This window comes from Globicephala melas, chromosome 14, assembly GCF_963455315.2.
Source record: "Globicephala melas chromosome 14, mGloMel1.2, whole genome shotgun sequence".
Taxonomy (NCBI): Eukaryota; Metazoa; Chordata; class Mammalia; order Artiodactyla; family Delphinidae; genus Globicephala; species Globicephala melas.
Genome location: NC_083327.1, coordinates 38,917,418 through 38,942,217, shown reverse-complemented (window position 1 = coordinate 38,942,217; position 24,800 = coordinate 38,917,418). Strand labels below are relative to the sequence as shown.

Here is a 24,800-nt window from a genome sequence, read left to right as displayed (position 1 = left end):
ACAGCAGGATGGGTGTGGGGAACTCTAAGGGTTCCATATTGCTGGTGCGCAGACCAGAGGCAGGGGGTGTAGGCAGGCAAAGGAGAGGGGCGAGAAGGGCCTGGAATGTTAGGCTGGGGCAGAACTATGCACGCTGCACAGTGAAGATTTCATCCCCTGGACCAGGAGTCAGCAAACTGCAGCCCCACCAAATCTGGCCTGCCCCCTGTTTCTGTATAGCCTGCAAGCTAAGAATGGCTTTTATATTTTTAAATGGTTGAGCAAAAAAAAAAAAAGAAATCAAAAGAACAATATTTTGTAACATGTGAAAATTATATGAAATTCGAATTTTAGCAGCCATAAATCAGTCTGCTGCAATGCAGAGTTGAGTAGGTTGAACAGAGACTCTATGGCCCACTAGGTCTAAAACATTCACTCTCTGGCCCTTTACAGAAGAAGTTTGCCAACTTCTGCGCTAGGTCGGTGTTTCCCAAACTGTGTTCCCCAAAAGACAGATTCCACAGTCAAGTAGGTTTGTAAAATGCTGGGCTGAATTTAAACGAAACAGGTGACTTTACTAGATGGCCTTCCCCACCCTTTACTATGCTCACGTGCACTGTGGCTCTCCAAGAGGGAGGGGAAGTAGGCACAGGTTGAGCACAGGACCCTTCCTCCAAGGAAAAGCTATTAATATTTTTGCCAAAAGTGTTCCCTGGAACTGTTTGGCAAGCTCTCCTTTAGGCACGGGGGGCCCTCTGAAAGGTTTTCAGCAAGAAGATGATGCAAATCTAATTTTTATTTGCTTCCTGACCTCTTGTCCCTTATGGCACACGGAGAGAAAACCATCGTCTTTCATGGCCCACTGGGATGAAGGGACAAGGCAGCTGCTCACAGCCATGTCTGCGCGGGCGCTTGGTGCCCACGTTCTGCTGCTCCAAGGGCCAGGGTCCTTGTGCTGACCCACCTGCAGCCCCCCAGCGAGCGGAGGGTGGAGCAGGAAAGGAGCGCTGGATGACCAGGGACAAGGCAAGAGGTGATAAAAGCAGTGGGGCAGTGTTGGGATGGAGAATACAGACCCGGGGATATTTAGGAAGCCCACATAGGAAGCCTGTCCATGGCGGCTAAGACGAAAGAGATCGTGAGAAGGTGGAGCCTGCACTGCGGTCTCCGTCCAGCTGGAGTAAGGGGGGCGTTAGCAACACGGTCACCTCCAGCCAAAAACCCTATTTGAACACAAGTGATTAAACTGCTGGCCCTACAAACACGACGACACACATCTTTTCTTTCACTTTCTTCAAACAGGAATTCCAAACCTGCCACGGCACCAAACCAGCCCTGCCTGGGGAGGTGTCAGCTACTAATGACTTCACACCAGGGGCAGGGACATTCCCTCTGTCTCAGTCTCCACCACAGGCCTTTAGAGCCTGTTACCCAACAAAGGATACCTTTTCTAAACAATAGGGACTCTGAAACAAGCCCAGGAGCTCCTGTACAAAGGAAAATGAGTCCAAGGCTGGAGCATTAGAATGGTTTTTTAAATTGGGTGATGTGTGCTTTTAAAAGACAATGACTTTTTACTGCCTCTGTTTCCTGGGTGCTGACGCAGACCCCAGGGATGATGGGAGTGGTGAAGGGGGCAACTGCCCACAGGGTGGATGGAAGAACAGAAACAGGGACGTGCCTCGGCTGGTGGGGAAACATCTGTCTCTCCTGTCACCTTCACACACATGGCAACAGCTCAGCAAGCAACAGGATTTTCAAATGGAAGCCACCGAGAGTTAAATGTGTGCGGCATTCAGGCTCAGAAGCAAAAACAGCTGATAAACAACAGCTCAGCAACCCTCACTCGGCTCTGCCATCCTGTTTACAAGAAGTGACCCTGTTCCTATCCGAGTCTGACCTCACCCTGCACCGTGGCTCCCGAGCCCGTTGCCTCTCACCTTGGCAAGGACTCGGCTCCCGTAAGTACCAATGCTTTCTGATGTAACTGGTCTGACTGGGGCCCTGGTGGTGCAACATCTGAAAAGTCCCTCGGGTGAGTCTAAACGTGCAGCTACTATTAAGAAACAGAAATCAGATGATGTCTCTCCCTTGCTCAAACCCTGCCCTGGCTTTTCACTGCAGGAAGAATAAAGTCCTGGCCATGTCCCCCCTGGCCCGGCCCTGACTGGGCCCTGTGTCCTCAGCTCCCTCCCCCTTCCAGCCACATGGGCCTTGGGGTCCACCAGCCAAGTCTGCGCCCATCTCCGGCCTCAGCTTCAGCCTGGGCACTGTGTTTACAGATTTCCGCCCGGCTGCCTTCTCCTCATTATTCACATTTCAACTCAGAGGCCACCTCCTCAAGGACACCTTCCAGAGGTGACACGATTCCTCCTGCCACAGTCACTCCCTAGCCCAGCATCTAGCTCACCTTCTTCTCAGCACTCAGAACCCAACTGCTGTCTTACTTCTTGGCTTTCCAGTTTATCGCCTGTCTCCCCTCATGAGCTCTTTGAGGGCAGGACTCTGTTGGCCTAGACTGGCACCTGGCAGTTAGTAGGGGCTCAATAAATACCTGATTGACTGTTAGAAGAGAAACAAACTGGGACATCAAGGTAAGGCAGATTGCCTCATTACACACTCCGTACGCCTTCGAGGTGTGGCACGCACACCCTGCGCTGTCTCTGTCTTTTCCTTTCTCCTTGATTGTACCTCTTCAGCTGCATCAGGGATCATTAGGGACCAGACAGGAAAATGAGTGCAGTGGGCAGGGGAGACATGGGGACTGCAGATCATATCCCGGGCTAATGGGGCTGGGGGCTACTCAGCTCAATCACTCCCCATGGGGGCTGCACAGAAAGCGGCCCAGCGCTTGCCAGATCTTCCAATTTTTCACAAAAAGTCATACATCTAGATTCTTCCATGAGATCTTCTACATTTAAATGTTGGTGACTAATTAAAAGAAAAGGCTTGTATGTCAAACAAGTAGGATCCTAAGGTGGTGGCTTGTAACTTTGGGGATCATCTTCAGATTATCTCCTCTCTCTGAGTGTAAACCTATCCCTCCTCTTCATCAATCCTGTTGACTGAAGGAGGGCCAATTCTATCAGCCCCTGTTAAAGGGGATTTCTAACTTTTGGGGCTACATATAGTAATGATAAATTTGTAATGTAAATATAATGTATAGTAAACTTGTAATATGATCCTGAACACACGTGTACGTGACTGAAATAAAGTCCTTGAAGCCATACTAGCGTTTATTGTCTGCAATGTGCCCTGACATTTTCCATTCTATTTTATTCTACTTCATTGTTTTAAATGTTGGTGTGATCCACTAAATCGATTGTCATCCAACTAATCGGACATTTCCTACAGTTTGAAAAACTCTTAGTGTGCCCTGGACAGGGGGTGATTCCAATTATTGGGGGCATTCCTTAGGATGTGAGGTTTTTAGCTTCTCTGTTTCCAGGTTTAGATACATGCCAGCACTTCTGTGGCCACAGGATAAGCCCCATTCAACTTGTGGTTACATTTTCACATGGGATCAGAAAGGTATTTTCAAAGACCTAAGCTTAGCGTACATTATATGAATCTTAAATATGCCTAATGAAATTAACAACTTTTTGAACTCTAATTTAGAAATGATTTCCAATATATCAATAGGTAAATGCATTCATTAAAGAACACTTATCCTAATATTCTTTTTCTACAAAGTAACTTTTCTTTTTTTTTTGCGGTACGCGGGCCTCTCACTGCTGTGGCCTCTCCCGTTGCGGAGCACAGGCTCCGGACGCGCAGGCTCAGCGGCCGTGGCTCACGGGCCCAGCCGCTCCGCGGCATGTGGGATCTTCCCGGACCGGGGCATGAACCCGCGTCCCCTGCATCGGCAGGTGGACCCCCAACCACTGCGCCACCAGGGAAGCCCCAAGTAACTTTTTTTAAAAAAACCTTAATAAACACCCATAAAATGTTTCTTAACCAGCTTTTGCACAAGATTAATGAAGTTAACATAAAAATCATGTGCAGTTTGAAAAACATCATATAAAAATAACTCTTGTGTGCAAACTCAAGAAACATGCTTGCCCCAGGTTTTAAAGGATGTTACGTGGCCTTACGCTGAGCAGGAGGAAGGGTCATGTCTGGCAGAAGAGCCCCCTGCGAGGCCGCCCTGTGTAAGCGCGCCCGGGCACTGCTTATCCTTCTAATCTTCGTGGGGTCCACTGGGGGTTTTGGAAAGGAATGGCAGGGATCCTCTTCTGTGGCAGGAGATGCTGGAGGTTTTGGTTTCTGGAAAGAGATTTTTTTTAAATGATTGGCATGAGTTTGTCTTGAATAAGACTCACCACGCAGAGTTGGCCCTGACACTTCCAGAGGAGCACAGGGCTTCCTGCCTGGCTTCTCCCCAGCCCCCTGGTTCTCCGTCTCGTTGGCCCACCTTGCTTAATGTGTCAGGTATATAACACTTTTTCATTGTTTTGTCAATTATATTGTATGAAATACTCTACTGTCCTGCTTGGTGTATTTGAAAAAAAAAGGTTTACCCATGCCAGCAAACAGATCTCTACAAGAGACTATAAAATATGGTATAGTACATTCAACATACTTTGTAAATTTTTGTGTTCGATTCAGCTCAGAAAACATTTATTGGGCACCCACATGTGCCAAGAACTGTGTGGAATTTAAATACTACCTTTATATATTTTGGACTTGACAGAAGTATCTTTTTAATGATATAAAAAAATTTTTAATAATGTAGATTAAAAAGTCACAAAAAAGAAGAGCAATAAGTAGTCTTGGACTTATGATATGAAAATGTTTTATTTGCTACATCTCAAAAATTCTATGCTGATACCCTTAGAAAAGGGACATTACTAGCAAAATTCCAGTTCCTTAAAGACTTAAAACCACCTGCACCAAGCACTGTGCCACCCAGAGCACCCTCTGGCCTAACCTCCAGGTGGCAGTGGCCTCCAACCCAACCTGGGGCCGCAGCCTCACAGGGGCCTAAACTCCCACTTTTTGCCTGGTGGTGTTGCCTGGTGGCCCAAGGCAACAAGATTATCTGTCTATGAAAGCACAATCTTATGCAGCAAGTGCTTCTAGCTCTCTAGCCAAAAGTAATCAAGTTAAAGTTCCTCAAATCACTTACATACTGTGTGAAGTGAGTGACTCTCAATCCAATAGGTTAATTAACAAATTTTTTAAAAATCTAGTGTGACATTCAAGTCAGATAATTTAGAAAAATGGGTGAGGTCATCTATCATATATGACACAGAATTTCACTCATTTTCTCATATACATTAATAGAACACAGACATCTATATTAGTGTTCTCCTCTCAAGAATCTGCTTATTTCAATAACGGTAACATTTTTCAAAATATTTTTTATATCCTCTTGGTCATTTACATCTGTAAACGGTTCATAAACCAGACCCAAATAAAACCCAAAATCGGTTTTATGACTATAGAGATACATTCTTCTAAACACAGTTAAAAAAGCATAAATAAAATAATCAGCATAATAGACAGGAAGAGTAAATGACTCTGAGATCAAACCCACTTACTAGTTATGTGAACTTGGGTGGGCCATTTACTTCTTTGAACTTGCCCAGCTATCAAATGGAGACAGCAGTTCCCTTCTTGCAGGGACACTGATATATATACAAGTCTTCTTATGGAGACTCAAGATATGCTAGCTCCCTCCCTAGCATATCTCGGTAAGCTGCTCACCCTTTACCAGATTTGGTTCCACGTTACTTTTAAGTCTCAAAAGCTAAGGCCCTAGATCCTGAGGCAACCTTGCTGGAAAAAAGATCCCGAATTCAGAGGGGTTTATTCTGAAGGAGACAACACTCATCTATCTGTATAAATTATGTTATATTTGTTTAATAAAGAGTCGGTTTACTTTACAGCCTCCTTAATTTGTTGCAAAATATTCATAAGAATGTGACTTAGGCCATGAAACTAATAGCAACAATAAAATCTAAGAGTATGATATAGGCAAATAAGTGCTCTACATTTAATTATGAAAGATGAAATACATAAGTATAACCTTCTCAGTACTGAATGTGTGGATTCAAGGTTTTCTTATCTCAAAATGTCTGTACTCTGCAGGTACCTTGCATCTGAAACAAAGATTGAGAAGTCTGCCAAACAATAATAACGCAGACAAAGTAAATGGCTGCTTTTACAGATGCCGTAACTATTAGAAATGTTTTGGGTACTAAATAAACGATCTTATAAAATAGAAAATGTGGTTTTGCAATGCTAATTTTTACCCAGAAGGGAATAACTGAATTATCTCTGGATGGCAAGATAAATCCCCTTAACTGCTCCTTGATAAAAGGCATTATTTTCCTAGTGCAAAATTAGTCATTGCTTGCATAATAAAAAATTAGTTCCATTTTACTACTGACCTTTACTAAATTATGTATCGCATTTAAACCTATACCTCATTGGACTACTTAAAATATAAAGTGATGCGTGTGAAGCATTTTTAATTCTCCAAGGGAAAACGAAACAAGCCATCAATTTCTATCATGTCAGGTTCTACAAAATGTTCTTTCACTCTGTGGAGCAAAATGGCTTTTTTGAAGCACAAGAGTAAAAATTTTTTCTTGTAAAATTCACTTCATTTTATAATTCAGAGAATGTTGCAAGTGGGTTTAAATCTTCACTTGAGAACCTTACCTCCCTCAAGTTTTGTGTCATAATACTAGCCAGTGACTGGCGTATAACCAAGGTACTGGAAAAGTCAGATTTCAAGATCTGTCCTGTTAGAGAAAACTGCTAGAGTCCCTTGAAGACTGAAAGACTATTTTCATAGAACAACCCAATCAACGAAGACAAACCCCCTAGAATATTTAAGGGGTCTGGCTGGCCTTGACTCTCATCCCAGCACGGTGGGCCCTGACCAGCTTCTGACCTGGCTCCTCCGGATCACCAGCTGGGAAGGTGGGGTCCCACTCTACATGAGGACTGGAAAAGGGGGTCCAAGACCTCCCATCTCAGAAGGTTGCTGTAATTTAATCTGTAAGGCAACAGAACACACACACACACACACACACACACACACACACACACACACACACACACACCTCTTTGGATGTGGCAATTGTAGGTGCATTTCTATTACTATGATTTTCTCCACAGGTCCTCTGGCCTCCTCTGTCACTCCCAGCATGTGATTCACTGCTGTAATGTCACCCTTCCGTTTCAGAAACAGTGAAAGAAAAAACACTGCTTTGACATTCGCATTCTGCTCTTTCTTACCCTGGACCTCCCCTAGTCCAAAGGTATATATGGGCTTCTAAGTCCCTTTCTTTTTAAAATATATTCAGTTTTGTTTTACTTGTCAAATACTTGGAACTCGGTTCCTATAAAATACAAAAACGGGCTGAAACTAATCTATGCTGTGAGAAGTCAGGACGGTGGTCACCCTGGGAAGGTGGTTTCTGGGGTGCTGGTAATGACCTGTTTCTTTCTTCTTCAATGCTGGTTACCGAGTCTGTGGAGTTTGCGTAAATTTATCAAGCGGTACTCTTATGATCTGTGTCTTTTCAGTATGTCAGTAAAAAGTTTAATTAATAAAAATACCTGGGGACTTCCCTGGTGGTCCAGTGGTTAAGACTCCATGCTTCCACTGCAGGGGGCATGGGTTCCATCCCTGGTCGGGGAACTAAGATCCCACATGCCGCATGGTGCAGCCAAAAAAAAAAATACTTGGAGTGTAAATAACTAGGCTTTGTAAGTTTCAGAAACATAAGGAGAACTCTGTTTTGACAATGATAATGATGAAAGACAAAACTTCCTATTTCCTCAATCTCTTTTCCTACTTTATACAACCCTGTAAATCGGAACATCAGCTAACTAACCCGAGTGGCAGAACGGAAATAACTATCACTACACAACAGCCCCACGTCTCAGAGCTGTCGTGGGAAGGGGGAGAGCTGCTGAGAAAGAGAAAGCTGTGCACGGCACACCTACATAGAAGGTGGATATAAATGCTCATGGCAGACTGCAAACTGCAGTGCTTTCCCCTGACTTGTAAGATTACAGGTGCTAACGGGAACCCTGGTGAGCCGGGACCAGGAGTGTCAGTTCTCCTGTCATTCTCAGAAGCCCAGGGCGCTTCTAAGTGTAGGCAGCCCACACCTGCTGGAGGCTGTGGGAGGAGCACAGGCCAATAAGGGGAGGGGGTGGGCGGGGAGGGGACAGAGAGCTGTCAGCCTACAGGTGCAAAGAGTTGAGAGGATTTGTTAAATGTAGGAGCTGGAATGGGTCCCTCTTCCCTGCCTGAGGGCTGCATGAGGAACTATTAAAAGGCAAACCAGCCTGAGAAAGTGTCCCAGATCCAAAAAGTGCTGAAATTCAATTGTTTAGGTCTTCACAAATTCTTTCAGCAACTGCATCCTTAAGGAACTTAAGTATGTACCACCCCTCCCCCACCCTCTAGGGGTCGTTACCTCCCTCCCTCTCCCTGGGCTCCCATTGCCCCTGATCTCCCCTCTTCGTCAATTTAGTGGTCACCAGAGTCAAAGGGTTCTTTAAAAGGTCTAGTGGAAAGGAGGAGAAAAGGTGGAAGGGGAGGTAGTTATGAGGCCACTTTCAGGTTTTTTTGACCGGGAGCTCCAAACTTTAATTATGGTTTAAAACGAAATATACCTGAGACCCTTAAATAATCCACTCCAACAAAAAAACTCAAACTAACGAGTTTGGAGTTATTCTTAGCCTGATTTGCACATAGCACCCAACCATTCTGCGGTAAAGAAATTTAACTGCAGTGATCCTAAACAGAGGCAAATGCCAACATTATCTTTGCCTAACACCTAATCCTGCAGTCCAAGAACTATACTTTGACAGGGACCATGTGAACTCTAAAAATTTAGATTTTTAGGAAAGAGTGAGTCCCCCCAAATTACAGCAATATTAAAAACAAAGCATAGGAGTCAAACGACAGAACTGTAGAATGGAGAGCCACTCTGCAACAAGTCAGACCTACTGGGCTGCTAAACCGGGGGCCCTCTTGCTGTTGCTGGCTCAAAACCCAAGTGATTTCCAAGGCTGTAGGTACAAGAAGCCAGACGTCAACGATGGCTGACAAAATACAATACTTATTGCACACTGGTTCATGCTTCCTATTTTGGAATCTTATTTTTGTCATCTGCAATATAAGAACAAGTATAATCTTCCTCACAGAGGCATTTTGATGAGTACTTTGGGAATGTATGATGCATTTTGAAACAATCGGGGTCATTTGGGCACGGACTATACATTAAATGATACCACTGAGTAACGTTAATTTTCTGATCTGTGATGATAGCATTGTGGTGTAGGAGACTGTCCCTGTTAATATGAGATGCATGCTTAAATTTTTGTGGAAAAAGTCTTATAAGGGCTACAACTTACTTTAAAATAGTTCATCAAAAACAAACATACGGGGCTTCCCTGGTGGCGCAGTGGTTGAGAGTCCGCCTGCCCATGCAGGGGACACGGGTTCGTGCCCCGGTCCGGGAAGATCCTACGTGCCGCGGAGCGGCTGGGCCCATGAGCCGTGGCCGCTGAGCCTGCGCATCCGGAGCCTGTGCTCCGCAACCGGAGAGGCCACAACAGTGAGAGGCCCACGTACCGCAAAAAAACAAAAAAACCCAAACATATGCACACACAAACATACACACACATAAACAGTAATAAAAATTGAGAAGCAGCTTGACTGACGCCCCAGTTCCATGAAAGTCTAAGGAACTGGTATCACCAGGTACTTGCGGTAGCAGGGGCATAAAGGCAGGGGTGCCTAAGGAAAATTGGTTGAAAGTCTGTGTAACTCCTTCCCTCCCAGCTCTACGCAGTCAGGCTACTGAACCCAGGATTAGATGGGGAGTGTGTTCTTCGGAGAGGATGAAACAGAGGGTCTCTGAATCAGGCTAACCAGGCACAGTCAAGAGTCAGGATACTTAATGTAAACATAGATGTTAACTGAATATTGACATACTGAATGCTAGGCATTCCTACCTTCTTCCTCCTGGCTCCTAGAAGTCAGTGTATGTATGGTCAGGCCACTCAAAATGACTGATCTCTTGCTCTCTGTACATCCCCTGCACGAGCAGCATCTGCTTCACCTAAACCCTACTCACATGACTGACCTTCCTACATATTCGCCCCTGACCCAGCTGGTGACTGTTCTAGTCTTTAGATCAGAACATCTCCACCTGATAGCTTATCAAAGGGGAAGTGAAGGGCATGCACCCCTGCTGGTTCCCCTGGTAACTAATGAGCCAGAGAAATTGCCCCCTATAACTGATGTCTCTATTGCTGACTCTGGGCTCTTTCTTCAGTCTTAAAGCTGGGCAAGCACAGGCGTTGCAGGCCTGCAGGGTACAGCCCAACAGTTAGCAACCAGTCTTTATCCTCCAAGAAACATTCTACAGAGAATTGAGCAGCCCACAAGGAAAGCCCTAAAGATATTGCTATTGAGGGTCTCACAAACAACACAGCCCAGCCAAATCCCCCTAAATGCAGGTTTGCGTAGATATCACCTGTGGGTTGACCAATCCATTCCACATGCTTCCCCTCTCAAATAAGAACAGCCAAACAAGCAGCGTGAGCTATCAGAAGAGAGTCTCTTACGAAAAAAAGAGAGACCAAGGCAAATATAAAACTGCAACAGAGACACAGAGGACAGACCATGTGATGACACAGGAAGAAGATAGCCATCTATAAGCCAAGGAGAAAGATCTGAGAAGAAATCAACCCTGCTGCCAGCTTGATCTTGAACTTCTAATCTTCAGAACTGTGAGAAAATAAATTTCTTTTTTAAGCCCTCCCCCCAACATACACAAAAGCAACAGAGATTTTAAAAGAAGCAAACAATTAAAAAATCAAAACTACCATTAATATACTGAGATAAGATGCTGCAACCATTAAATAAGAACAGAATACTATATATTTAAAAAAAGATAATTTAGAGGGGGAAAAGCTTTAGGAAATTAAAAATATCATAGCAGAAATGAAAAGGACTCAATAAAAGGATTAGAAGATAAAGCCTCATCCAAAAAATGATGAGAACCAGAAAAGAGAAAATAAGAAAACTGAAGGGCCAGTCCAGGGGATCCTATATCCGAATAATAAATTCCAGAAAGGGCAAAAAGAACAGAAAAGAGGGGAAGACACATCAAAATGATTCAAGGACGTTTCCCAGAGCTGAAGGGTACAAGATTTCACATTGAAAGTGCTCAGCATCAGGACATTTCAGAACACTGGGAACAAAAAGAAAAAATCCTATAAACTTCCAGAGAGAAAAAACAGCAGTCAAGGTCTCAAATAATTTATTTCCCATACACCCTTTCTCAAGAAGCTATTGGAGGGAGTACTCTGCTAAAACAAGAGTAAATCAAGAAAAAGGAGGACTTGGGATACAGGAAATATAAAACCAGCACAGGAAGGAGTAGCAAGCTGTGTGCAGATGCCCAGGGCAAGTGGTCCAGGAGGGAGTGTGAAAAGTTCTCCAAGGAGATGAATCAATACCTCATGTGTCTGAATATATGAAGGAAATTTAGGCCACTGGAGAAGAGTTTGGAGTTGAAACAATAATAATACAAAACTAAAAGAGCAAGGCAATTATTAACACCAGGGAAAACAAAGAGTGGTGCAGGGAAGGAGAAGTAATCATCATTAATCATCATTAGTTCAAGGCTCAGCTATAAACAGAATTTATATAATCACACTCAGAGAAAAGGGATCTAACCAAAATTATGATATATCTATACTGGGAGTAGCAGTGGGGACAGAAAGGGTGAATGTGTTGTGAGGAGGTGTGTGGGAAGACAGACAAGGGTTAAATCTTCATCTTCCCTAGCAGGAAGTCATTAGATAATTCCTCAAGCTCCTAAGTCAGAGAGCAGCAAGACACTGTTATTATTTAAAAATTTGGATGTAAATACCAAAAGAATGTGCCAAAAGAGTTTAAAGTGAGAGCACTGGGGAGTGGAGAATGAAAAATAAGGGGATGGAAGACTGCTGGAGGGTTTTTTTGGTAACAAATCTTTGATTATGTACATGCATCTATAATTTATTTGTATATGTAACTACTGAAAATAAAATACATATGCATAATTTAAAAGATACTGTGAAACATTTGTTTGCCAAGTTACTATATATCTCTAAAATTCCTCTTTGTTATGAAACTATAGGTGAATAATAAACGTGTTTCATTATATACAAACCATTATATTTGAAAAAGTATAAAAGAATTTGCTTTCATATCAAATTATTAATACATTTAGGTCTATGTGATCATTTTCTTAGCATATAGAAGTGCTGATTCCAAGTACTGGGGCCAATTCCATTTCATAGCACCCGTGGTAATATAAAGTACTCACAAGCTCTAGTGGACTGAGACGTGTGCCAAAGATGGGTCTGGAATCAGAGGACTCAAAACTGGATGCATGGATGCTAGTATAGGAGACAGAAGAGAAGTGTTAGTTTGTAAAGAATCATTTTTAAAAATTTCTAGTATGTTAGTTAACTCTAGACCCCAAACAAGTAAAAGCATTCAATGCATAAGCCTTAAGGAAGAAGCGATTTTTAAAAATCATAGTACTTTAAACATTTTATTAACAACTCTTTTCTTGCTTTTAGGAGGATTGTAAATATTGAATAATGAAAAGAAGGAATGTATACTGTGATTTTTTTTAAAGCTTTGTTCATATTACTTTATAAAGTTGGTATGACAATCATTATTAACCATTTCAAACCAAAGCAACGTCTTGGACCCAAGGTCTGGAAATATCTTTAGAAAGCTTGAACAGATATAAGAGGTATAATTAGCAGAAGTCACACTTAGAAAAGCAACTATCCATAACCAGAATTAAGGGAAAATGTCATCTTCATACATATATATACTTGAGTGTATAGGCAAGAGAAATTTTAAATACCTGAAGGAAGACGGGGGTCTATTTTCTGGTGTTCTTGAAGATGCACGTCCAAATAGTTTTCTTTGGTCTTCCCGTGGTGTAAATGGTCTTTGGGTCCTAACAGTTCTTAAGGCATTTCGTGCTTCACTTATGATTTCTGCACTAGTCTTCTGCTCGGACACTGAAGGTCGGTAAAACGGATCTAGCTTTTCTAACTTTTTATCATTTGGAGACAGCATCTTTCCTTTTAAAGTGCAATGTTCTTCAGGCAGACACCACACCCTGCAAATATAGGGTACAAAATATCAACTATTTTCATCCAGTCATTTAGAAAGGAGTGCTCAAACCCAACCATACATACTTAAACCATTCCTGTATATTAAACTTGAAAAAACAATCACAACTTTTAATTAAAAACCTACCACACAGTTACACTTAGAAGATCAGGAAGGGAAAAGAGCTTTCAAAAAAATAGGTTGACATGCACAGTGATGCCTTTGGGAATACATGCGATTAAGGGAAATGACGCGCAGGGAAGGGACCTAGAGTGAAAGCTAAACCTGGAGAGAAAGAGGATAAATCGTGAAAGAAGACACCCCAGGAAGGGAAAACCATCTCATAGTCTCCAATCTATAAAAAACACACTGGGTGGCAGGGCAGAGGGGTTCTGCTAAAATGTTTAACTGAAGTTTCCCTTTTTTTTCCCACAGCCCTCCACATAAAATGCTAGTATAAGATTAAAGTTAGGGCTTCCCTAGTGGCGCAGTGGTTGAGAGTCTGCCTGCCGATGCAGGGGACACGGGTTTGTGCCCTGGTCCGGGAAGATCCCACATGCCGCAGAGCAGCTGGGCCCGTGAGCCATGGCCGTTGAGCCTGCGCGTCCGGAGCCTGTGCTCCACAACGAGAGAGGCCACAACAGTGAGAGGCCCGCGTACCACAAAAAAAAAAAAAAAAAAAAAAAAAAGATTAAAGTCAGTCAGATGGGGCCTCTATCCAAACTATATCAGCTTTTATAAATGTACATTTTTAAAAATGTAGCTTTTATAAATGTAGCCTCAGAGAAAGGTTCAGCCTTACATTTGCCTATGATATATTTGAATGAGTTGATTCAAATCACCTTCAACTTGAGATAATGTCCTACGTGAATAAATACCGAATATCGATATCAAATGATCCTTTCCCAGGCCACCGCCCTCGGTTAAAAAGTTAAAGTCACACATAAGGGCCATGAGAATGCAGATCCTTCTTTATGCTCGTGTGCCCATGGAGGCCTGGCTAACCTGGCAACACACCTCTGACAGCTCTACACTTTAAAAGAGTCGAGATTTTAAAAACTTAATTCTAATCAGTACATTCAGTGTTCACTAAAAAAAAAAGTTGTATCTCCAGGGAGACTGAGGTCTGTAAATTATTCATATATCTCAGTTGCCCAATTTTAGAATAACTTCTGCGAAAAAGAAAAAAGTTTTGTGACATATGCCCAAGGAAACTAAAAAGACACCATTTTTGTAAGTAGAATCTACAGGTGATTCCTTAGACAACTGAAGAGGGCTTAACTGTATTATGATTCTATACATTAAGGTGTTACTTAACAACAGACAACAAAAACATTTGTTGTCTACCCTCCATAAGAGTTTTTGAGGAAAAGAATATGATAACTGCAAACAATATGCTGTTCCTTTCATATGGAAAGGCCAGGTGTTGAAGTAAAACAGTAATAAATTACTAGATAAGCAACACTATTCTAGGAATTTTTGATATAGGAGTTCCAATTTAAGCAAGGTCTCCGGAATTATGTACATTAGAACAATTAACAAAAACTGTGGCAGGCCTCGTACATTTACTTCTAATATGATATGATAACCTCTTTGCTAAAAAATATTCAATGTTAATTATTAAAAATAAATATAAAGTGTTTCATACACACTATATATATGTGTATATATATAATTTTTTGATGCATAATAATACAAATTCAGAACCACAACATCTAACTTCAGTGTCCATGGCAAGTTTGTTTGCTGGTTTGTTTTTAAAAGGCCCACTGAAGTAAGAAAAAAAGACATTTCAGTACAATGAACAAGTTTCTTCCAAAGACCAAATGAGGTTTGTGATGCCTTAGCCCCACACGGCACTAATAAGTTTAGGGATGTCCAAAGGTGATCTGGCAAAACTAATTAAGATTAGAGAACGTGCTTTGGATGAGTAATAATGGACCATCATTCCTGACTAAGGTTGTCCTTGGCTGTATTTTAGTTTACATTGAAAACTATACCCTTTCATAGAGTAATGAAGGAGGTCAAATTCTAAGACCTCTGTAAATTATTTGGGCATACAGGAGTTTAGATTGATCAAATACTGCTGGAAACGATGTACATAATGGGTTTAAAAATCTTTTCGTCTGTAAATTTTTACCACAAATTCTAACACAGCTTTCTCTCTCCCTTTGCCTCTCTCTTCCCCGCAAATCCCACTTTAACAGCTATATTGTGAAAAACTGTTTCAATAATGTAGTATCTGCTCAGTTAATCTATTATCATATCAATATTAATATATTAGTAACTAATTCAAACATGGAAATGTTCAATAATGCAAGTGAACTGAGTTAGAAGTGGGGTTTTTTTCAGGGGGGAGTATTTTCTTTATAATTATTAAATTACAAATTCTTATTAGAGATGATTTTTGCCAATTTAAAACACGATCAGAGTTTGAAAGCTTGTCTATTTATAGTAAAGTATGCCTGAACCATAACACAATAACACAACAGTATCACAGAAATTTTAACTTTACAAAACTTCTCCTGACAACTAGAACAAATCCATTCAGCTAGTACAGATGAACTGTTTCCTCCCCTTGGATCTCTGGGAACACAGACTTCACTGTCTTCACTCTCAGGCAAGGACCAACCACTAATGCTATTCAACATTTACTTTAATACCAAGCAGCGTGCTAAGTACTCTCAAGTACATCATCTCAATTAACTCTATGAGGCGGATAAAGTCTTAAGCAATAGCATGCACACACACAACCTAAGACATACGCCCAGGGCTGATATTGAAACTATTACCCACTGGATGGGGTGGTGGAAGGTGGGGACTCAGAGGCCCTGGGGCTACAGCTATTTACACACCAATATAGAAACATGCCGGTGTTTCCACAAGTAGAGCAGCTTTCTTGCTGTGAACCAGCTGGGTATCAGTCCTGCTTGTACCCACCTGCTTTTAATACAAGGTAGAAACTGATGGGGGCAATACAAAAAATAGAGATAAACTACCATGTGATTATGAAAGAGAAAGGGATTTCTGATTGGGAGGTGTCAGGCAGACATCCTAGAGGAGGTGATGCTTGAGCTAGGTTCTGGAAAATGCTCTGAATTTGAACAAATGACAATGGCTGACATTGGGGCTGGAATAGAGGAGGAATTTCCAACCAAGTCAATGAGTGAGGCAAGGCAGAGTATCTAGGACATATGGGGTGTGCACTGGAGAGGAAGGAGCTCTGGAAATGAAAACTGGAGTTGTAGCAGAGACAGAACTGAATGGCAGGTCAGGAAAGTAAATACAAGCTGATAAGCAAATTAAAAGATGTTGAGGCATGATGTGATGGCAGGAATGGGCAGGATGGAAAAAACTAGAAGGGACAAGATCAGGCAGTTTTTATATAACCACCCAGCTAACTCTTAGAGGTCCTCAAGAAAGCTTTCCTGGACATGCCTCTCCCACCCTCAACTAGGTGTCCCTCCGCCATACTCTGCAAGGTCCCCCGTGGTCTCTGTTAGCACACCCCACCCCTCACTGGGTTAGAATTGCCCACGCACCTGGTGTTGCCCCACCAGACTCTGAGCCTTAGCTCTTCACATGAAGTACAGCTTAAAGTCAGCATTTGTGTAATCGCTGGACTCCATTTTCAAATACAGACCCAAGCTAGAAAATATCCAGATGAAGGCTGCATGGCTTCTGAATTGGAGACATTTGTTACAGTGGATTAAGAAAGCACAAGGGACTTTATTTCAAATGGCATCTGATTCTTGATGCCATGGGGTAATATGAGATCAAATTTAGCCCCTTTTTGCTTTCTTGCTTTCACTTCAAGTTGCCCAGCATGGAGTAAGACTTGATAAATGCTGTGATTAGTGGATGGGGCACTGAAAGCCCGAAGCATAGGAGTGAAGGTGAACTAGAGTAAGAAGAGAGATGAGAATGAGTAAGGTGCACCAAGAACACAAGAACCAACAGGATTTGGCATCTGAGAGGGCAGGAAGGGGGCAGAGGTGACACTGGGTATGCAAACTTAGGGAGGTTGGGAGGGCAAGGTGACCTTTTAAAAGAAAACAGGAGGGGCTTCCCTGATGGCGCAGTGGTTTAGAGTCCGCCTGCCGATGCAGGGGACATGGGTTCGTGCCCCGGTCCGGGAAGATCCCACATGCCGCAGAGCGGCTGGGCCCGTGAGCCATGGCCGCTGAGCCTGCGCGTCCGGAGCCTGTTGCTCCACAACAGCGAGAGGCCACAACAGTGAGAGGTCCACGTACCACACACACACACACAAAAAACAGGAGGAGGGACTTCCCTGGTGGTCCAGTGGTTAAGACTCCACACTTCCAATGCAGGGGGCCTGGGTTCAATCCCTGGTCGGGGAACTAGAACCCACATGTCGCAGGACTCAGCACAGCCAAATAAATAAATATTTTTTTTAAAAAATAAAAGAAAACAGGAGGGGATGTGCACTTTGAAGGGAAAGAAGCAGCTGAGTTCTGTCTTGCATCACTGTCTTGAGTTTATGATGTCCACAGGACCTCTAGCGGATGACCACCACCAGCGGTAGGAAATTTGAAACTGGTGACCTTTTCAAACAAAATATTTCTTATTGGTTAGGGGAAAAGTTGTGCGTTGTCATTTATAAGTTTATACCTAATTATAAAGATCTGTCTTTACCTCTGCTGCTAACAGTCATCTGAAACAGGCTTCTTGCTAAATGTAACACGGCACTATCAGGATGTTTGCAACAGGGGAAAGACTGGCCATCTCCATACTCTTTTTCCTGCAAATCAAATACTCAAGACCCTTACCATGATTCTGAATGACTTTCGTGTTAATATGAGTATCCAAAGAAGCAGTGATTAAATGCTTAGATGCTGGAATAAAGGTTCAAATAATCTGACAATGTGCGGCTATGTAACCTTGGGCAAGGCTTCTAACATCTCTAAGCCTCAGTTTCTTCAGCTGTAAAAAGTGCGTAGTAATAGTAATTGCTTCATAGGATTGTTTGGAGGATTAAATGACAAAATTAATGTAAAGTGCTTTAGCATGGCGCCTGGCCCTTAAAAAACATTAAATACCGTCCAAGCACTGTGTGATAAAAGGATACAACAAAAAATTTACTCATGAATGAAAAGCTGCATTTAAAAAAAAAGAAATTGCAAAAGAAAGGAAATGACATTTGTTCAGTGTTGTCATACATTTTATAAGTTTTAAAATTTAAACCAGGGTGTTTTGCTTTGTGAAAAAAGAATCTTAAGTATCTTACTGAATATCAGCTATGTCAAACAATTGATCAGAATTTTATAGATTCACAAAATAGGATACAAATAAAGAGTGGTACTTGCTTTTCTACCAAGTAAAATAATTCTAAATCAGGGTGAGATGGAAGATATGCTGTGACACTCATAGGAATGGATTATAAAAGGCATTATATGTATGTACAATATATTTTAGTGCATATTGTTACATATACACTTATTTATTAAGACCCTATGTATTGGGGCTTCCCTGGTGGCGCAGTGGTTGAGAGTCCGCCTGCCGATTCAGGGGACGTGGGTTCGTGCCCCGGTCCGGGAGGACCCCGCGTGCCGCGGAGCGGCTGGGCCCGTGAGCCATGGCCACGGAGCCTGTGCTCCGCAACGGGAGAGGCCACAACAGTGAGAGGCCCGCGTACCACAAAAAAAAGCGAAGACCCTATGTATTGCCTAGAGGAGCCCAGGTACAATTTGTGTGACCTTGGCTGGGTCACTGTATGCCTAAACAAAGTCCCTCAGTCTATCACTCTCATTCAACAAATACTACTGAGTTTCTACTAAGCACCACGCGCTTGGCTAAATGCTCAGTGTATAGAAATAAAGACAGCCGCGGCCCGACCCCGACAGGCGTGCACAGGGAACTCTCATCACCTCTCTCCCCATAGAGGGACAGAAGGCGGACAACAGCAGGAGGGGTGCCGGGTGAACCGGCGGGGGACGCCTCACCTCCCACGCAGACAGCGGCTTCCCCACTCCCGGCAATACCCCCTCCTCCACCGGTCCAGGCCAGAGCAGAGCGCAACAGCATCTTCACCCTGCCCGCCAGCCAGCTAGCCAGCCTGCTGGCTCGCCCGCTCGGCCGGGCCGGCCAGTGTCTCCATGGTAACCGTACACAAACTATTTACCCCGGACGCCCAGGCCGCCTCCCTGCAGAGCCAGGAAGCTGCTGGACAGGCGGAGTGGGCCAGGGAATGAGTTGGGAGTGGGCGCAGGGAAGGGGGCTTCCGGCCAGACCCAAAGCACCTGTAGGTAGCGGTGGAGACAGTGACAACTGCGGAGACTCAGCTCATCCTCCAGCTTTCCCCAGGCGGCGACGGCGGCAGCAGCAGCCACCGAGAGCAGGCGGGGCCCAGCAGGGTGGGGCCGGGCGAGGAGGGTCCGAGAGGTCCCTCAGCCCCCGCTGGGCCACTGGACTTGCGCAGGTCTCCCCAACGCATGCGTAGAAACACTGAGGCGTGGGCGCCAGCAGGCGGGGAGTGGGAGGAGCGTGGGCGAGGGCCCGTGGCCGGGAGTACGAGCATCAGGTGCTGCGAGAAAGGGCGACCGGTAAGCTTGGAAGAGCGGGGGTGGGAAGCCGTCTGCTTTTAAATCAGCAATTTACGGAACCGCGTTTGTTGAGCCCCTATGAGATATCAGCGCCTGTATTAAATCGCAATAAGCAGGACAGCGGCTTAGTGTTTAGGAGTAAGATTCAGGATTTACTGGTTCAAGTTGCGGTTCAGTATAATCTTGAACTAGTTGTTTAACCCTCTCAGTCTCTCCTCATCTGTAAAATGGAGGGAATAAAAGTACCTAGCTAGGTCTTGGGGTGGTTGTGAAGATTGAATGAGAAAACAGATTTAAAGTGCTATGCATGTGGCAGTCAACGAATGTTAAACTGTTGCTACTATTAAGACCTTGCACTTGTGAAGCACTTTAGAGTTTACAAAGAGTATTTCACTGTGTAGTATCTTTTTGAGCGTCCCTGGCACTCTGAGGTAGCCAGCCTGGCATCCCCATTCATAGGAAACAAAATCGGGGCCCGAGGTCTAGTGAGTGACAGCGGTAGATTCAAGTCTAGGCCTCCCATCAGCAGCCATTTTTTGCTCCTACTGCATTATCACAGTTGACTGGCAGAAGAACCCCATTTATATGTTTCTGGTTTAAATTCTGTTCTCTCCTGTTAGACCATTCAGCAACACTTTACAGTGTTAAATACAAGTGAGACCATAATCACTCTCCATTCAGGATTGCACCACATTTTATAAATATGGGGATTTTTCAGCTGAAGTGTTGTTGTCAACATTGGAAAAATGCCACATCCCTTGGTGCTAAGTATCTTGTAAAGAATAATTAAATTGAAAATATTTTTGAGCACTTACTATGCATAAGGCATGGTGTTAGGTGGGAAATGATACTAACCTGAACTAAAGGAATCTAATTATTCTTCAAAGTACCCAACAGGATTTCACATATAACAAACAATAAATACTTATTAGATTACTGGGTAATTTTAGGACCTGAAACAAAGCATTTGCATTCTTCAGGGTTGAAATCTTTTCTAGTGACTCGACCTGAATTATCATATCAAGTCCTTTTTACTGGCCATTGGACTCTATTGTGCAAAGGGACTGTTGCCCATTTAATGTAAACCATAACTAGTACTTCGAGTTCACAACTTGTGAGATATGACCCAAATGCTACTTTAGTTTTGTGTCTCACTGCCATTTAAAAACATATTCAGTGTTGGTTATCTTCCCCTGCCCCTGGATGGAAAGCTGGGTAGAGTTGTATTTTCTGCTCATTTATAGACAACTGATAGTCCTCTAGTAACTAAGTCTCAACCACAGCTTCGTTCCAAAATTCTAATGTTGGGTACAAGATATAAACAAATGCATCAAACTTAACTTGGAAGTAAGGCCACATCACTCTCTTCCCTTCTCAGGCTTAAGGTCTGTAATTGGCTTTCCCAGAGGGGATGCGGTTGGCTTAGGCTCACCACTTCCCCATTGAATAGAGGCTCCTTAAGACCCAGCCTGGGTGGAGGTGGGCAGGAAGTTGGGAAAGGAGAAGCCAAGAGCTAGAGCACTCGTTCCTGGAGCTGATGGCTTTGAGCTTGCTGTGCCTGGCCTGTGATTAAAGCAACCCACGTGGGTCTTTCCTGAGTCCTTCAGTTTCCTGTTAATGGGGACCTCTCTCCCTGAGACTCTGGGTGGGTGCAGTACTATTCTATTGGTTGCTTGTAACTCCTTCCCATCCCCTAGAAATCCAGGGTTCACTCCAGACCCTTCAGACGGATCCCAAGATGGCCCCACATCTTGTCCCAGGGAAATCCCACACATCTCTTGCCCCTGAGACTCTGAGAGTGCAGGCCCATGCAGTCCCCTCCATGCTATCCCAGGATGGAGCTTTAGTTTTCCCAGGACCACCTAACTGCAGTTTCTGGGAAGCCCCTCTTGCTGAGTTTGAGATGAGGGAATTGGCAACCCCACACTCCAAAGAAATTTTCTCATACATCCTCCCCCTCCTCCACTCTCTGACTCCTTATTTTTAGCCTCAGCCTGGACGCTTAGGTCCAGGGAGTCTGTATGTTTCTTTGTAACTGGCCCTCTGGAGACTTTGCCTCACCTTCATTTTGGAACTGATGATTATACAATTACCATCTCATTTGAAACTTCAGTTTAAAAACCTGTTGTTCAGTCAATTACTAACTATGGTCTTTGCACCCTAGGATCTTGGGCTAAAATAGACCTCGTAAGCACACTACTGGAACGTGAAGCTGACCGGATCAGTTGGCCAGGAAATGTCTGCCAGGCAAGTCAGAACGATTGAAAAGAATGACAAGGGCAGAATTATAGGCAGCAGTTATTTAAAAGCAATAAAGCTGCCCAGCTTACCTCACTGAAGGGCACGACATGGGAAAGTCTTGAGGATATCATAGCAGTGGCCTATTATATTGACCTGGCTGTTCCTCCATGGTTACCTGATGGCTATTTAACCGAATTTGACATAGTTAAGCTTATAAGTGGAATTATTTTAGAAACAAAATTGTTGACATTTCTTATACCTTAGAAGTATTAAAGAGGAAAACATTTAGGGCTTCCCTGGTGGCGCAGTGGTTGAGAGTCCGCCTGCCGATACAGGGGACGTGGGTTCATGCCCCGGTCCGGGAAGATCCCACGTGCCGCGGAGCGGCTGGGCCCGTGAGCCATGGCCACTGAGCCTGCACGTCCGGAGCCTGTGCTCCACAACAGTGAGAGGCCCGCGTACCGCAAAAAAAAAAAAAAAAAAAAGGAAAACATTTCGTCTCTAACATTTATAAAGCACTTTATAGTTTCTAAACTGCTTTCATTTGGAGCATTTCCTTTTTATTGTTTTATTTAGAGTTTACAGTAAGCCTGAGAGGTAGTTGGTTTGGGGATTATTATCCCAATTTGAGAGTGGACAAAACTGAGGTTCAGAGAGGGTAAGTGACCTGCCCACAGTCACACAGCTAGTAAAGTGATCTGAGACCTGGTGTTTTTGATGCCCAGGTCCCATGTGTCATACACCATTGTACACATGTAAATGTAATTTTTCAGGCTGAGGCCTCTTGTTCACAGCATTGAGAGGTACCTCCTAGGCTGCCGACGCTGTTAAGATATGCTCTTCATTTTCTCCCCTCACTTATCTCAAAGTATATCCTGTGTGGGGCTATAGGGAGCAAGAGGAACTTAAGAATCTTTCCATTCACCTGAAAATGTCTGCTGGATTTCTGGATTTGCGGTTAAGGTGAGAATTATATAGGTGGTAGAGCAGGTAATAATATAATTTTACGTACCCTAAGATGCAGAAGTACAACAGAATGATAGCTACTTTCAACCACAGACGACCAGTGTGTTTTATAGTTTATACTAGTTTACATTACATATACTTCATATTTAATATCTGTAACCTGTCTTTATTTGTACATTAGACATATTTTTGAAAAGATACAAGTTAAATAAATACTTCTTTCATGCTCACAATTCCTTCAATGGTTTTTATGACCATAACAAAGATGTGCCTCACAGAGAAGAAATAATTGCTTCTGGCTTGAAATAAAAATCACCAGTTTAGAATTCTAATATTCCGTTTGAGATACTTTCTGCTTTTGCCAATATGGAATCTCGGTGCTTTAATTATTTTTACCACGTATCCCCATGAGGCGTTCATCAAATTGATAGCCTATGCAGACTTTGCACGCAGATTTAAAGGTACAAATACATTAGAATGCAACTTGGTGAAAATTTACAGTGCAGTGGAAGTCAACTAATTTCATGGAACTGGATAGACACAAGACTGTGGAAAGGTCCTAAAGTGTATTCACTGAAAAAAAAATTACATGAAAAGTCTATTTAATGGAGCTCAGCTCTAATCTGTGCACCTTCGGTCTTTGCCTTTAAACACATTATCTTACCATGGAACCTGCACCACCTGGGCCACTCTCTGCAGGAGCAGCCAAGTCAAGCATTGCTGAGGATGCTAACAAAGAGGGTCCATTTAATTACCAGGTGATCACAAAGAGTCTCTAACTACCTAGTATTTCATTGGATGGGAGAGGGTTCTCGTTTTCAGGGATTGAGTCAGGAGTCTTAGCTACAAATTGCTTCATCTTAAAACAACTGCTGAAGTACCTCCTGTAGAAGAGAGCATCAGAAACCCCCATTCTTTGTCAGACTCACCTGTGAGGCATTACTAAGTGAGGATGCCTATATCTTTTGGAAGCTTTCAGCTGTGAATAACAGGATACTCTATGAAAAGTAGCTTCAATACCAAGGACGTTTATTATGTTGTTTAAATCTCAAAGTGGGCTATTTCAGGGTTGGCCCTGAAGCTCAGGGATGGTATTAAGGAGTGTCAGTCATGCCTCCTCCCCACATTGTCACAAGACAGTGGTGGCAGCACTGACCTGTGCGTTCTCACATGATAGCGTCTCAGAGCAGGGAAGAGAGAGAGAAGGGGCAGAGTGCTCTCCATACACTCTTTACACCAAGAAGGAAAAAATGTCCCAGCAACGCCTCAGCTGTGTTCTCCTTACACCTCATTGGCCAGAACTGTGTCACGTGTCCCCACAGCAGTTGCTGGCAGAGATGAAGAGGATGACTATGACTATGATTGATTTAGATCAATTGAGTTTCGTCCCCTGGGGGTTGGGGGAGGAGCCCATCTTCTCTCAGTATTTTGCCGCCACAACCTGAACCAAACTGGAGGCTGTTCATCAGGGAGAAGGGGCAATGGCTGTTGGGTAGATGCCGACAACATCTGCCACAATGTCTGGGTGAACTAATAAAGAATGTCTCCTGATAGGCAAGAGATTTTGAAAGTTGCTCGTCCTGATTGGAACGAGAGAACCAAACGAGTAATGCCCAGACAGGGTGCTGTGGTGCCAAGTCCTGAAGTGAGGCTGTGGTCCCTGGTCTCACTGCTGCCCAATCGTGGCTGCCATTAGAATCACCCGGAGAGCTTCAAAAAGCATATCTGGGGACTTCCCTGGTGACACAGTGGTTAAGAATCTGCCTGCCAATGCAGGGGACACGAGTTCGATCCCTGGTCCAGGAAGATCCCACATGCCGCGGAGCAACTAAGCCCATGTGCCACAACTGCTGACCCTGTGCTCTAGAGCCCACGAGCCACAACTA

General features: G+C 43.6%; 1 protein-coding gene across 4 annotated transcripts in view; it reads right to left on the bottom strand.

Annotated features, from left to right (window-relative positions):
* ARMC2 (armadillo repeat containing 2) overlaps positions 1-19,565 on the bottom strand; it is a 133,735-nt gene extending 114,170 nt beyond the window's left edge. For 3 of the 4 annotated variants that reach the window (XM_060283959.1, XM_060283958.1, XM_030882875.2), the window contains exons 1-4: positions 19,405-19,565; positions 12,891-13,151; positions 12,336-12,408; positions 4,074-4,245 (exon numbers count right to left, since the gene is read on the bottom strand). In XM_060283959.1, the coding sequence (XP_060139942.1) occupies positions 4,074-4,245; positions 12,336-12,408; positions 12,891-13,108 (463 nt within the window). In that variant the 5' untranslated portion in view covers positions 13,109-13,151; positions 19,405-19,565. Of the gene's footprint in view, positions 1-4,073; positions 4,246-12,335; positions 12,409-12,890; positions 13,152-19,404 lie in introns of those variants that run through there. The other variant, XM_030882877.2, reaches the window with a different exon arrangement.
* Positions 19,566-24,800: the final 5,235 nt, after the last annotated feature.